This window comes from Papilio xuthus, unplaced genomic scaffold, assembly GCF_000836235.2.
Source record: "Papilio xuthus unplaced genomic scaffold, Pxut_1.1 DF826933.1, whole genome shotgun sequence".
In the NCBI taxonomy this organism is placed as follows: Eukaryota; Metazoa; Arthropoda; class Insecta; order Lepidoptera; family Papilionidae; genus Papilio; species Papilio xuthus.
Genome location: NW_013531716.1, coordinates 3,496,124 through 3,511,607, shown reverse-complemented (window position 1 = coordinate 3,511,607; position 15,484 = coordinate 3,496,124). Strand labels below are relative to the sequence as shown.

The 15,484-nt window shown below is 31.5% G+C and overlaps 2 protein-coding genes across 2 annotated transcripts; one reads left to right on the top strand and one right to left on the bottom strand.

Annotated features, from left to right (window-relative positions):
• Positions 1 to 7,075: 7,075 nt before the first annotated feature.
• On the bottom strand, positions 7,076 to 13,921 carry LOC106122249 (beta-secretase 1). Its single transcript, XM_013318172.1, has 9 exons — positions 13,598 to 13,921; positions 13,240 to 13,359; positions 12,701 to 12,853; positions 12,137 to 12,311; positions 11,604 to 11,881; positions 11,419 to 11,493; positions 10,977 to 11,084; positions 9,761 to 9,895; positions 7,076 to 8,819 (listed from the first exon to the last, which is right to left on the bottom strand). The coding sequence occupies exons 1-9, from the start codon at positions 13,739 to 13,741 to the stop codon at positions 8,508 to 8,510; spliced, it is 1,500 nt and encodes a 499-aa protein (XP_013173626.1). The 5' UTR covers positions 13,742 to 13,921; the 3' UTR covers positions 7,076 to 8,507.
• Positions 13,922 to 14,183: 262 nt separating this feature from the next.
• Positions 14,184 to 15,382, top strand: RfC38 (replication factor C subunit RfC38). Its single transcript, XM_013317772.1, has one exon. It carries the CDS (start codon positions 14,257 to 14,259, stop codon positions 15,322 to 15,324), a length of 1,068 nt encoding a protein of 355 aa, XP_013173226.1. The 5' UTR covers positions 14,184 to 14,256; the 3' UTR covers positions 15,325 to 15,382.
• Positions 15,383 to 15,484: the final 102 nt, after the last annotated feature.

Sequence of the window (15,484 nt, the reverse complement as noted above, 5' to 3'; positions counted from 1 at the left end):
AAACGATACACCTGAACTGTTTAAGTACGTAGTTAGGTTTTTATTTAATGTCGAAAAATTACAAATCTTATTTTTAAAACAAAAAAATATTGTTTGTATATTTATTCCCTATATATTTTAAGTCATTTTAATGAAATTTTCGAAATTTATTTTTATAAATATTAATGTTCGGATGCCAGAGAAGGATTATGTCCTAAAAATCTAAAAAATTAAATAGAATTTATCAGGTTTATGTTAGTTGCTTGAGACATAGACGATGTCTTTAATAAGTTACGGTGATCATGATCATCACCGTAACTCTCCAAAAAATTCATTCTCCTCATCAGGTTTAATGAATTTTTTGGATGTACTTACTGATGTACTTAATCATTACTTTTTCTTTGACAATGTACCACTGGTCCAGCGAGAATTCTATTATTTTATTTTTTCTTCGTGCATTAAACTGTAATGTGTTACTATTTTCAAAAGGCATCGGAAGAAGAAATACGGAAATCCTAGACATTTAGCCGTGATGAAACAGATAATGTACGTACCAATAGTAACGGAAGTCCAATAGAGTTCCGCAAGCATCTAAATGTAGTGAAAGAAATAAATTCACTTTCCACTCAGTATCAAATATCGTACTTGCCATCGTATACCCAGAACTACACTGCACTAATATAGCTATCCTTTCATTCCTTTGGATAAAATAGAGACAAAGAACATGTATACTACAAGTGTCAATGCATTCGAAACATACAGTAAGAGTAGTAATTTAGCACGTTTAAGTTGCTATAACAAGCTATCGCCCTAATAGAGAGTAAAACTGGCTTTTGCTCACTGTAGATGTCGCAAATTGACTGTTTTTCGAGTTGTTTTGCCGAGCTGTTGTCGCGAGCTGTAATTTCCAAGCAACAATCAGCCATCCATACATCAGTGATGACAAAGATCAAAAGAATCGCTGACGCCACCAATTTAAAGCTTCCAGTTTTTCTCCCTATTGCATTGTTATCGTCTTGTAATGACATTTCACCGAAATGGGTAGGAAATAAATGTTCTCGACTAGATCTATCAAAATCAATGATATAGTATGCAACCACTGCATGACGAACAGTCCATATAGACATATAACGCGGAAGTTATTTTGTACAACTTATTTACTACAACTTGTTTTAACCGTGGATTTCTGAGACTAAAAGACCAGTTTAAATAATATTGCTATCTCTGTTTTGACAAAGATATTGACAAGGATGAAGATATGTTTTATATAGATATTGTGCTCATTGTGTATCCTTGAACTTTAAACAATAACAAACTTGATTGTTATACCTTCATATGTGAATTCAATTAAAAATATATAATTTTAAATGTATATTATGCACACAGATTGTGAAAATAAAACAGTACCAGTTTGTCCTCTTTTCGTTCATTTAAACAGTTTAAATTCTTAAATAGTGCATTTAAAGTTATTGACAAGAACAAAAGTAAATCCCCTGTCATTCGCGCAAAAGAGCTAAAAGCTATGCATTTTAAGTTTATTTGTTACTAGCTGTCGCCCGCGACTCCGTACGCGCGGCATTAAAATTAAACATAATTAGTAGCCTTTGTGTTCTTCCAGACTACGTTCTATATGTATGCCAAATTTGATCGAGATTCGTTCAGCCGTTCTGGAGATGCACTCAAACATACATCCATCCAAAGATTCGCATTTATAATATAAGTAAGATGTATCTAACAAAAGGCCTACCTAAAGAATGATTTAAAATACGTTAAAAAAATTATATACAAATATAATATTTATCTCATAATAACAAATTAACAGCGATTTGTATTATAATATTTATAGAAAACTTTAATAAATAAACATTACTACTAATTACATATTTATCTAGTGTTAAATAACCCTATAAATATTGTATGATTATTTTAAACACTTAATAATCATCATTAGAACGAATAAACATGGTGAAATAGAGAAAAACATCACTTTGGTAAAACTGATATTATGTACCACTTAAATCATTAAAATTATTGTTTAAATACTCATTTAAATACAGTTGCTGCTGCGACTGTGTTATTTTATGTTTACTGCGAACGTTATTACGTCTTAATGCGACTATAACTGTCCCTTGTTCGTAACAAGTTACTAACTTTATGCTGCAGAAAGTCTGAAAATTTTTCACTTTAACCATGTTTATTTCTTTGTTCGTTCGACCGCGTTCTCGACGTGACTCGACTTTATAACGACCCACTCCACATACATAGACAAAAGTCTTTTATTATTTTCATTATTTCCATGCAACACTTCCGGAATAAACTTAGCCGGTCAAAATGAAAACTATTGTAAGTTAGTGTTCAGTTATTGTGTAAATATAAATTCGTTTAATTAAATTTCCCTTTCCGGATGAGCATACATCCGTATGGGAAGGGAAAATATTTTCTTTCTGCGCATCCCTCCCTCCGTCGATTAAAGGTAGGCAACGGATATATAATTTCGTATGTCTATGGGCAACGACCGCTTCGTTATTTCAACGATAAAAAAAATTGTTATTTAACTTTTTTTTTTTATTCTACACAATCAATTACTCAAGAAATACGTTATCATAATCAAAGAAAGACTTTGATTAAATCTTCTAAGAAATACTTCGATATCAATATATTGTTGGAACGGCGGCAAAATTTTATAAGATAAATGTTTGTTCATAGACGGCTACAATATTAATTACTCATCGTATAATTATATACACATATTAAAAGTTTCCCGTAACAAATGTCTTGGTAACTTATCAGCCTTACTTAATTTCCATAAAGATTAAGTCTAAAAATAGGTACTCAGATGAAGATACGCTGATATTTTATAAAGTCTATGAATTGCGTAGTCATATTCTTCCTAAAGACAAACTTTAGATCGCAGGCCGTAGTTAAGTTAGTCCCAACCACTAGACGTTAGTGCTTACTAAGAAAAGATTTTAACTAGCTTATTCTCTAAAGGTCTGCTGTAGGGGTATCTATTTATAAAAAGATGTGGGCAGAGGTTTTAATAGGTAAATTTATAATCTTTAACTCGGTTTTACGAATTTTTTAATGAAACTCACCGTTTTCACTCGCGCTCACCAAAATCGGAAACAATTTTTGGTCCCTTTGACCTTGAATATTCTTATTCCAAATGCTGGATTAACGGGGATGTTTTAAGAAATTTTACAGGGCTTTTACATATACCTAATGGTATTCCCAACGTTCCTCCCAATTTTCAACTCTATGCAAATTATTGAAGCTTCAATACTTAAGTTTGACCATAAAATTCGAGTAGCTAATATTTTAAAAAGTTGCACTGATATAGATTCCTTTATACCGCTCTATATATTTTTATCAAACTTAGCGACGTTGACTTTACCGGAGTGACTATCGTCGACGTTAGCAAAGTTTCCGGTCGGTAACTAGAAAATCTCGTTAAGCAGCTTCCTTCTGCAGCTAATCAACTAAACGTTGCGCCGCGTGTTTACATGTAAAATAAATAAAGTTGTCCCCTCTGATGTTGAATTTATCGCAGTTAAGTAAACTTGTAATTCTATTATAAGACGCTATTTATATCTTACGTACAGTACCTTTGAATTCAAATATTTCCACACTTTTTTCTCGCTTGAAATGTGTTCGTTTGAATAATGTGTGTTCTTGAAAGTGACGTTTTCCTGACGAAAAATTCCCGTCTTGCACGTAATAACGTCGAGGTGAGGTTTGAAATGTCGTTTTACACACTTATTTCTACGCTGCGTATGAAAATGTACGTAGGAATGTTTACCGCGTTAGAATATTTATCGCTACCTAAGAAATGCCTACAAAAAAAAATAATCGATAGTATATTCACTTGATTTATAAGTAAATGGAAGTAAGACAGAGTAAATGAGATATGTATATACAAGAAAGTCGTGTTCGTTACACTATTTATAACTCAAGAACGGCTTTACCGATATAGCTGAAAATTGGTGAGGAGGTAGCTGAGGCCCAGGAGACGGACATAGGGTACTTTTTATTTAATTATTTTTCGAATTTATGCCTTGAAGAGCTGCTTTTTTATTTATTTAACTTACTAATATTATAAATGCGAATGTTTAGATGGATGTGATGTGGATGGATGGATGGGCGGGGTAAACTAATTTTTTTTTTTTTATATATACTCGCGGACGGAGTTGCGGGCGACAGCCAGTGTTTCATTAAATGAAAATATGGTTCTCAAAATGTTTATAGGAATGTATACATAATTTCCAAATTTGAAGAACTCTAAACATTTCGTAGTGTGCGTATACCATTGACATGTTCTGTGTTGTAATGTATTGAAGAGATATTGCCATGATCACAACGGGAATTGGCAACATTACTCTGGTCCAAATGAGCCTCCAAGCTATTAATAGGGTTCATACGACTAATTGGGAAATCCTTTTAACTATCTGGGCTAGGGTAGTAATTGTCAAACAAACGAAGCAATAGAACAATAAGCATGATTGCCTATTTGTCAATCGTTTCATTGCACCGACAGGCAGGATGAAAATAAAAGGTTAATTCTCATTGAAATTCAGTTTTATAACCGAAAAGTATGTTTAGGTGTTCAAAATTTCAAAATATTCCGTAACATAGGCCTTTTTAAACGCAAATTTAATCAAAAAATTGCCTCAAATTGAGTCATGTTAGTCGCATATTGTAGGTACTTAAATCATTTTTCTTTTAGTAGGGTTATGCATGAATCTCCTTTGTAAATTGTACCTGCCATTTATAAAATAACAATGTCATTACCACGTGGAACATAACCATATTGATCGAGTTCTATCAAGCTAAAAGCAAAATGCTCATACCATTTTGCCCGTGCTTTAGAACGGCTTACGACCATTTTGATAAATTGTAAGTCGGTTTAATATAACTTTCCAAGAAATAGTCAATTTAAATATTCAATTGAAAAATATATCATTGCAACGATGGCTTACTGTATTAATATTTATGCTACAATCGAATTTGTCCTGACATTGAATAAGTTCTATCGCGTAGAAAATTAAATTCCTTCCTTTAGAGTGGATAGAGCAAAGCATTGGGCACGGTTCTTTTCAATCTCGACATAATTTGAATTTCATTTCAGTTTCGACTTGAGACTTGTGGTCGGATCTCGTATCTATGCAAATTGTAGCAAATAGCTTTGACTCTAACAAATGAATTATTTGATCAAACCAGACAAACGTGACACAACTAGATTGGTCAATTGCTCAAAATTTATTTGAGATATGTGCAGGAAAAGACTCGCTTCATACTTAGGATCGAATATGGTACTTAAAATTTTGCCATGTAAAGTCTGCGACCTAATTGCACTTTGAGCACCAAGTGACATTTCGCCTTAGGAGGTCAGGAAATAAATGTGCTCGACTGCAAAATAAATTAATCAATTATAACAAGTCATCTTCAGATATTATTTTCTGACGTTTTCTTTTCAATAACATAGATATATGTACTATAAAATATACATACAACTTTTATACAAAACATCGAATTTATTTTTCTTTTCTGGCCGTTATCTCCGCATAAGTGTGCCGTTTTTGTCTGTTTTTAAATACGTAAATATTAAAAATAAATGATTATTTGCATTGAAGGACTAGTAAGGAAAATAAAATATAGGCACGAAGGCTTATTTAATGGTAGTAGATTATTATCTTAATCTTAGAGATATTAATCTTAATGGTCCACTCTATGATTCTTAATAATAGCGATTTTATCGTGTTTCTGATGTTGAAATAATTTATTTTTAATCCTGTTTTTATATTAATGGTTTATTTCAGTAACGAATGTAGCAAAGTCGTTTAGTAAAGGAAATTGTGCCAAGTCTTCAGGTCCAAGGAAATTACAATTTCTAACGGATTTCAAATTAAATGTAAGTATTGGATTCTGAACGGTACGGGGCAAATCTAACTAACATTCCATTTCCTATTAAGAACTCTGCGGAGACGATAAAAAATTACCTCCGTCTTGGGTGTTTTCCGTTGGGTCGTTCGGCCTAGCGTTTAATCGGTTGAGTCTCATTTAATAAAAATTTACATACAAACTTATATCTACCAATTTTCTAGCAGCCAGTCTAATATACGGTTTTTATGATTTGCCATCTAGCGTTGAGAGTAAAAATTAAATGCGTTGTGTTGCTTCCGAATAACAGGTGTCGTTTTAAATAAATTTTTAAAGCTAGGATATAATAGACGCTACTTTCAATGGTATAGCGCTACGAACTCGCTAAAATAATTCTTGTTTAGTCTTTTTAACTCTATTTAGCTTATAACTATTTTTTTTATTGTAAGTGAACACTAAAATATTAATGTCGTGAAGAATTTTTGTCTTCAAAAATTAAATAAAACCAGATTTTTTTCAAAGATAAATTTTATTTTTAATAAAATTCAACTCTCTAGTTGGTCACAATATGTCACACTGAAGTGGAAGAAAATATTTCATATCTACTTTACCAAAAAATACAAGATTTAAATTATAAATACCGCGGGTTTCCACTGTCGCTACACAATTGCAAAAACAATTATATAATAGATATCCGTAATACATCGAAAAAATGAAAGGATGATATGATTTTAAAGCCACCAATTGGTTTTCAAGTATCATGGCGACCCAAGGTCATAAACTCCCACAAAGTCTCACTACATCCGGTACAGTTAAAATTGTGTTCTGCGCAGCGACTCGCGTGAAGTTAAGAGTCGCCAAATGTCTTGAAAACATTTTATACGTACCTTCAGTATTAACTGCACATTCTGTGACACAACACAACAATCAGACTGCGCAGTTATAACTGTCCGGTGTGTAACTGGCTTTATTGTGTCGGCAGTGGAAACGAATTGACAAAAATTCAAATGTCAATATTTTAAACATACAGTATTTATTTTCTATACATATAATGGCTTACAATTCTGAGATTCATCATTTTTTTTAAATCTTATAAAACTATTATATTGCACAGTTAGATGTGATTTGTTGATTTTAAATTCAAAATACGCATACGTATTTATAAAAAAAAGAGAGATTAAAATGTAATACTAGTTATAGAGCGGACATTACGAGTTTCTTTCAAATATTTTTTCATAATCTCTGTCACGTTTTAAACAAAAATGTACGGATGGTTCATCTTTTTGAGCTTACAGTTTGCTTCGTGATGTCCCGTCTATATCTTTATAAATCATGAATTATAAATCAATAAAAAATTCTATGTAATATACAAATTGTAAAATTGGTCTATCCTATATACTATGTGAAGTGCTAGTAAAAATGTTTATGTAAAGATATGATAAAACGTGTAATATTGAAATACAGTATACAGAGTGTTCAGTATTGAAAAATATTTTCTTTTTAAAAAATCAGAAATACTTAATACTAACGATATGAAGACACAAAAATATGTGAAATGTCTATAAACAGTTACATTTCTCTAAATTCGTACTACATCCCTGATTAAGTACAAAAATAAAATCATAATATAAAACCACAGAATAGCTTGGAAATTATATTATATATAAAAAAAAATAATTAATTGCACACATTCTACCATTTGTAGAAAAAACAACTGCCATAGTTTTTAATTGGACAGTAACGGAGACTCTAAGCAGAGATATGGAATTATATTATTGCCCTAAGGGCCTGCATAGTAAACCATTTAAAGACTCTGAGTTTAGTCGTATTTAATGTTAACTTACAAGTGTATTAATACTTTGAAAATAATAATAATCATAAAAAAGGTCAAAGCCTAAGAGGTCAAACAAATCACACGTAAAAATTCACAGTCGAAATTACATTAACTAATTATTACATTCCTAAGTTTAATTTCAAACGATTAGATGTCCAAAAGGAACTAAATATGACTAAATTTTCTTTAAACTAATTATTATCAGCTTCAACTAAATTCTCTTATAGAGACCTATTCTAATATCAAATGCCTAAAGTCAAAATAAAGTTAAACGAAGAAAAAAATCAAATTCAATAGAGATGAAAAATTATAATATCACTGGCTGATAATATCATCTTGTCTATGGTTTTACTTTAAAAGGATAATTAAAAATGTCTATTTTTAATAATTCTGTAATTACAGATTTATGGAAGTAAAATAGCTCTGAAAGGTTTGTTATATTTTCTCATTTCAATTGAATAAGACTATACGATTAAACATATTAGGCACAATAAAGGGATTAAATTCAAGTTATAATATAAATTAAGTACCACATGAAAAACACACACAAGCACATATTTAGCAAGAAAATAATTAATTTTTTAGCCGCCTTATCTTTTAAAAAAATAATGAAAAAAAAAAAATTTTTTAACGTTTGAGTTTTTCGAATACCATTAAAATGTAGAAATATAACATATAATTGGCAAGAAAAAATTATAAATATGTAATACTGATTACAACAACCAAAAAGTTCTAGCTCAAGACATAAGAAAGTCGTCAAAAGAGTCCTAACTTGCATAGAAGAAATGATGGGCTCCTATTTTTTTTAATTTATGACTTACGTCCCTTCTTGCTCCACCAAAGCCGCTTGAGATAAAGAAATCTGTTGAGATCGTGGCAACGGTTTCATAATCAACATCTTTATACAGGGTGTTAATAAATACACCAACACGCCCAGAGCCACCATAGAGATGACAAAAAGTGTCCATTGAGCCGCCTTTATAGATATCGCTGCGTCAGACAAAGGTTCGATCAGTTGACATCGCACGAGAAGTGATGAAGAAGTATTGTATGGACCACTGATTGTTGCGTTTGGGCCACAATTTGATGTTCTCCAACCTATCCATCCAGCAGATCTATTAAATACCACCTAAAAAGAAAATGAACATTGAAAAAACAAACTACGAAGGAGTATTTTGATATTTTAAACCATTTTTTCACTTTAGCCGACCGTTTATGTTCCATTTCCGCTAATGCAGCTGCAACTACTATATAATTAGAAGTCACACGCTGCTATATTAGCATCATTGAATACTATTAAAAGTAGCTTAATGGAAAACGGATTTTAGGATTAACAAGTGCAACTTCCACTAATGAGGATGCGTGCCGGAAGTCTAATTTTAGTCATCGTTCATTCCCCACCTTTTTCTTATAAGGAAAGAAAGGGGAGATGGATTTGACAGAGGAGTAGACGCATAAGAAGGGAAATATCATCTTTTTGTGCATAAATTCCTCTGTGGATTAAATGTAAAATCTTCAATAGCGATTTTGGCGAATTCAAGTGGTCGCTTGCTAATTTAATAATAATATAATAATATTTATTTATTCTCACTACAAGATTCACAAACAAATACAAACATATAAGTTCAAACACAACTTTGTTGTTACATATTCGTGATTTATATGACCCTAAGTTATGTAAGTATTAAACAGAGCTAATATAAAATACAAAGCAATAAATTTCTACATGCTAATATTTATTTATAACTAAGTAGTCTGATATGCAAAATTACGCTTCTTTACATTATAAAGCTATAACATGTATATAGCAAAAAAAGAAATTAAAATTACAAGTTATTTTACCACTATTACGTATACTTCTAAATTGTTCTCTTTTTTTAATTACTATATGTTTATTTATTTTTTTTCAATCATTTTCCATATTTGCAATCATTTTCCATAAAAAAGGGTCTTGACAGACGGACGTACAACAAATTTATCCTTCATGGGTTCCACTTTTTTCCTTTCGAGGTACGGAACCCTTAATAGGGATAAGAATGGATATTCACACATAAAAATATCAGCAAGTACCTGTAGCCCCTCCATAACAGTGTATCCTAGGACAGTCTCCTTGCCTCCAGCCTCTAGGCCCAGCTTGTAACAGAACTCGGACACAGAGCCGCCTGTCCCGCTGTTGTTTCTGGCTGACACTACTCGCATGTAATTCTACAAATGTTTAATAATATTAATAAAGCTCTATACATTGGTCTTGTATGTCTGTGCATAGTTTCATCTATAGATAGAACCTTTTACTGCATTGAAGATCAATCATAGGTTTAAATTCGTCCATAATACTTGGTAAAAAAAAGTGTTTTTTTTTTAATTGAAAATAGCTTTATGCACCAAACTGTGGCAAATTTTATATTTATAAGTTAGCTGCAGCATCCATAAAAATGAACAAAACTTTTGCTCCGCCAATTAAATATGGTTCAATCTACCAAGTAGTACATACACGGTATATATTCTATGTTATATTAGTTTTACAGTAGTGTAAGTAATGGGGAGAAAAACTGCTTTTTGCTTCTGTAGAAGTCAGCACGATCGAGAGTAACAGCAATAAAAAAAAAAAATTATTTAATATCCAAAATACAAGCAACTCTGTGTAGTATCGCCACAGGAATGACTTCCGTCAAATTTCATACAAAAAAGTAATTATTAAGATAGATCATTAATTATTTGTGATTTAAGATCTTTATTCCTCCAAGAATTTACAAAATTCACTTACGAGAAACAATTTTACAAGAACATGAAATTTTACCAGTAGTCAGACATTACATTTTACTAACAAATTACCTTAATTTATTTTTAAATGATGACATGGTTTTTATATCGCGGATGTTTTTAGGCAGATTATTATATAACTCTCCTCCCTCAAAAGCTATGCTTTTCTCACCAAAATTGGTTCTGGGCTTTGATAATTTTAATTTATCTTTGTTTCTTGTTTCATATATATGAGTCCTCTTTTTAATCATTATTTGCGAGATTGTCTCATGTGTTAAAATTTTCCTTATGAATATACATGTATTATATGTGTAAAGTTGTTTTAAATTAAATTTCTTAGTTTTTTTATATTTAAATTTCAGAAGTCATCGAAATGTATTATTTTTAACAAAAAATTAAAAGAGGAATATTCTTTTCTTAAATCACTAAAATGACGTATTAAACTTTGACAGATGACAGTTGACTCTTGACGTTAGCGCCATCTACTGAAAGCTTGCTGTTTTACTCCCCATTGTTAGAATTTTACCTGTGGAGGCAATTCTAGTGTGAAGTATTGGTTTTCTGCGTCAAAGTCCAGCAAATGTATCGCCAGCCGTGGCAGCGACCAGCGCTGCGGCTCCGGCCAACACGCCGCCTGCACAATACGCCCTGTACTTTGTGGAATCGACATAAGAAAAGTGTTACATCACTTTTGACCATAGACAACTAGAGGAAATTCCTCCTTTCTAACATTGTCCTTGCAAGAGCACATCTTCCAATTCCTTTCTTATAAGAAAAGGTTGAAAAGAGGATTCTTCTTTTGCTTCTCACCTTGACTCAATCAAGTCGATATTTCCACCTTACAAATAATTTAATTAAATGGTTTTTCAGAATTCACAATTTCCATTCACCTTTAACACAGTCCCTCTTTAGGACAACAGATAGTAACTTTTATTTCATAATAAAAAAGGTACAGTTATTTGACTCACCTCGCCATGATACCAAAACTCATCCAGTATTAATACATTACTGGTCTGAGCGGCATTTCTAAGCTCATTTACAACCTGGAAAAAGAAAAGAAAAAAACCATAGTCATAGTAATTTTTAACCTTTTTAAACTACTGGCGTTATCTACCAAAAAAAAACAGACTATAATATTTATAAAACCACATACCTGTCTAAATATATCATCAGGTAACCTTATATTAGTTGTTCCGCTGTCCACAATACTTTTCTGTTCGTTCAGTCTTTGGCATAAACCTTCATTTATCTCATAAATTGATTGACTCTGAGTTATATTAGTATATGTAGCGTTATTTCCAGTCTTTAATTTGGAAGCTACCGAAGACATAGTGTCCGACATCACATGGACTGATAAAACTCCCACCACAAACCAACGTTTTCTCAAAACAGGGGTACGAAACATAAAACTTTTGTTACTTATTTGGTCATCTGAAATTAAAGAATTTGATATACATATGCAAATATGTGAAAATTACATTAAAGATACAATTATTTTGTACTAAAACATTCTTATCTTACTAAAATCTGACTATCGCATATTGCAAATATTTAGATGGATGGATGGATTTGTTGGCTGAACAGATCACGATATAATTTTGCATAGTAGCACATAGTCTGGAAGAACACATAGGTTACTAATTATTTTTTTTAATAAGTGACTGATAATTTTTTTACAGTACTTACCCAATATTTTCAAATTACCATAGTGTGTCGCATTAGTAATACCCAGTACACTACATAATTTTAATTCAAAAGACATTGGCTTATTTAACATATGATCCATAGAGTCGAGCCAAGAGCCTACTATTACATTATCTCCCCATGCACCAACTGGCAAGTACGCCAGACCAAGGAGGCCCTGGAATGAAAAAGGTTATCTATATTAAAATTATCTTATTAAAACCCTAGTCAGGGTCATATTTGAGAAAAAAAATTACTTTAAGGTAACAAATACTTGTATCAATGGTTTTTAATAATATAACTATAAATCAGTCAGGTTAAAATAAAAACGAAAAAATTCAATTTAAAGTCTAATTGTCTATGTCCATATTCTTGTGCATTTTGACTGTAAAAAATCTGTATCAAAAATTGTGTTGTATTGTGTTACATCAATGAATAAAAATGATATTTCACACAGTGAAATGAAGACAGTAAATGTATAGTTATTTTTATTTAAAAAAAAATTGAATATGAAGTGACAACCAGTGTGAAATGATTACACAAATCAAATTAATTACTAATCCATACCTGCCATCCGGAACCATTCATAAAGAACTTATGACTCTTTGTAATAAGTGCAATGTCACATCTAACTTCTGTGACATTCGGCATTGACGGAAAGTGTACATAATCTGATACTAATTTGCCAACCCATGTGCCTTGTGAATACTGAGCTTGTATCTGAAATTATTACAATTCAAAGATTAAAAAAGAACACTAGTAAATACACCTCACTTTAATCAAAATTATTATCCATAGACTCATAGACAATAATATAAATTATTTGCTTAATGTGCAGTAAATCATATATTTTACTTCTTACTAATATAAATGCAAAAGTTTAAATGGACGGATAAATGTTTGATTGAAGGTATCTCTGGAACTGGTCAATAGGTTTTAAAGTAATTTAGCACAAATGTAAAACATAGTCTGGAAGACCACATAAGCTACTTATTAAGTTTTTTTTTAATTCCACACAAATGGAGTTATAGGTTAGACCTAGTTACACTATAATTTTGTAATTATAAACACACTTTGTATTCAGATACAGACTAAATAAAACTCACCTCTTGTCCACTATCATATATGCTTGTTGAATTCTTCAAATGAAAATATTTATCATTATCAGGCCGCTGATATGATGCAATAGCTAATGTTGCACTGCCTGTGTCCACTATTACATTTAACTGAAGAAAAACAGAACATAAATACAATTAGAACAAATAAATTAGTAGTTCATATGTGTATTGTATATTTACATATCCACTTTTTTCATCTTTGAAAGATTATTTACTGTCATAACTTAATATTGTTGCTGTCACAACTCACTTTTGAGACCTGCACTTATATTTCCCAAATTAAAATCCTAATTTGTTGTGGCTATTATAAGTTATTTTAGTAGCTAGGTAGTACAAATGAATTTACCTTTTGACCAGGGTGTCCAATACTTATTTCTATAGAATACGCTTGACCAGCTTCTCCAAAAAGATTAAAGTCTTCAGCATAACTTTGCTTCAATTCGCTAAAGAAAATCAATTGGAATATAAATATAATCGGCATACAAAACATTTTACTTCATACCACTATTTTTGGCATTGAATTCCAAACCAAATTACTAAGTACTCGACTTTATTTTTAAAATAAATTTGTAATGTCTGTTTTGTTTTGCTTTTGCACCAAATTGTATTAATTTGTAACTTTTTAATTCGTGATCTTGGGTGTTGAATATTGTTTGCCTTGCTAATTTCACTGGCGTCAGCGTCGGCTGTCAGCTGTCACTGTCACTGTCATTGATGTACCAAACTGCAGAAATTCCACTCAAATTTATTGAGCTCACTAATAAATTGTCACCGTTTCCTATTCCTATATAATAATATCAGAAATAATGTTTTTTTTAATTGATTTAATTTTCATATTCCAGTTATTTTACTGTCCGTTGTTTTAGTTTGTTTTTGCCTTTAGCATTACATGAAAGTTGACAAATGTCAAAGTTTGACAATCAAAATCAAAACAAAAAATTAAAGGCGCCAATTGCCAAGTTCTGTTTTTGTTTACTTACAATTTTATTAAAACTGCACCTAACAATGAGTTTGTGGGTTGATAAACACAGACCCAAAGATTTAATGAAACTTGATTATCATAAGGATCAAGCATCAAGATTAAAAAATTTAGTTCAACAAAGCGATTTCCCGCATCTTCTTGTGTATGGACCTTCCGGTGCCGGTAAAAAAACTAGAATTATGTGTTTGTTACGAGAACTTTATGGTTCTGGTGCTGAAAGATTAAGACAAGAAACAATGCATTTTACAACACCATCCAATAAGAAAATAGAAATTATGACAGTAAGTAGCAACTATCACATTGAGGTTAACCCAACGGACGTGGGCATTCACGATCGAGTTGTTATTATGGATTTAGTAAAAAATGTTGCACAAACGCACCAAATAGATTCTTCTGGGCAGCGTGAGTTTAAGGTAGTTATTCTAAATGAAGTCGATGACTTAACTAAGGATGCGCAGCACGCTTTACGTCGGACAATGGAAAAATATGTTGCTACATGCCGACTTATTTTAATCGCCAATTCTATATCAAGAGTTATACCTGCTATAAGATCACGTTGTCTAACTATCAGAGTACCAGCGCCAACAGAGAACGAAATAGTCTCGGTATTGCATTCAGTTTGTAAAAAGGAAGGCTTAAATCTTCCATCTGAACTAGCACTGCGCATCGCCAAAGCATCTGATAGAAATTTACGTAGAGCATTACTAATGTGTGAAGCATGTAAAGTACAGAAATATCCATTTACACCGGATCAAAAAGTTCCAGAACCTGACTGGCAACAATATATCAGAGAAACTGCTTCTATGATTTTAACAGAACAATCACCAAAGAAACTCGGTGAAGTTAGACAAAAGTTATATGAATTAATCATACATGGCATTCCTCCCGATATGATTTTTTCAGGGCTCTTATGTGAACTGGTTCGTAATTGTGATATATCAATGAAATGTCAGATTGCAAGCTACGCAGCAGAGTATGAACACCGAATGAGATTGGGCAATAAGCCTATATTTCATCTTGAAGCCTTTGTAGCCAAAAGTATGGCAATATATAAAAAGTATGTAGAAGAATCCCTGGGTGATGCATTTTGAATATTTGTAAGAAAAGAAAATAAGATTGAGATATTGTAAGTTTTAAGTTAAATAAAAATGCCTGTTTTGTATGAGAATGTCATTGTTTATTTTAATCTTACTAATATAATAAATGCAAATGTTTGGATGTATGGATGTTTGTTTGAAGGTATTAGCAGAC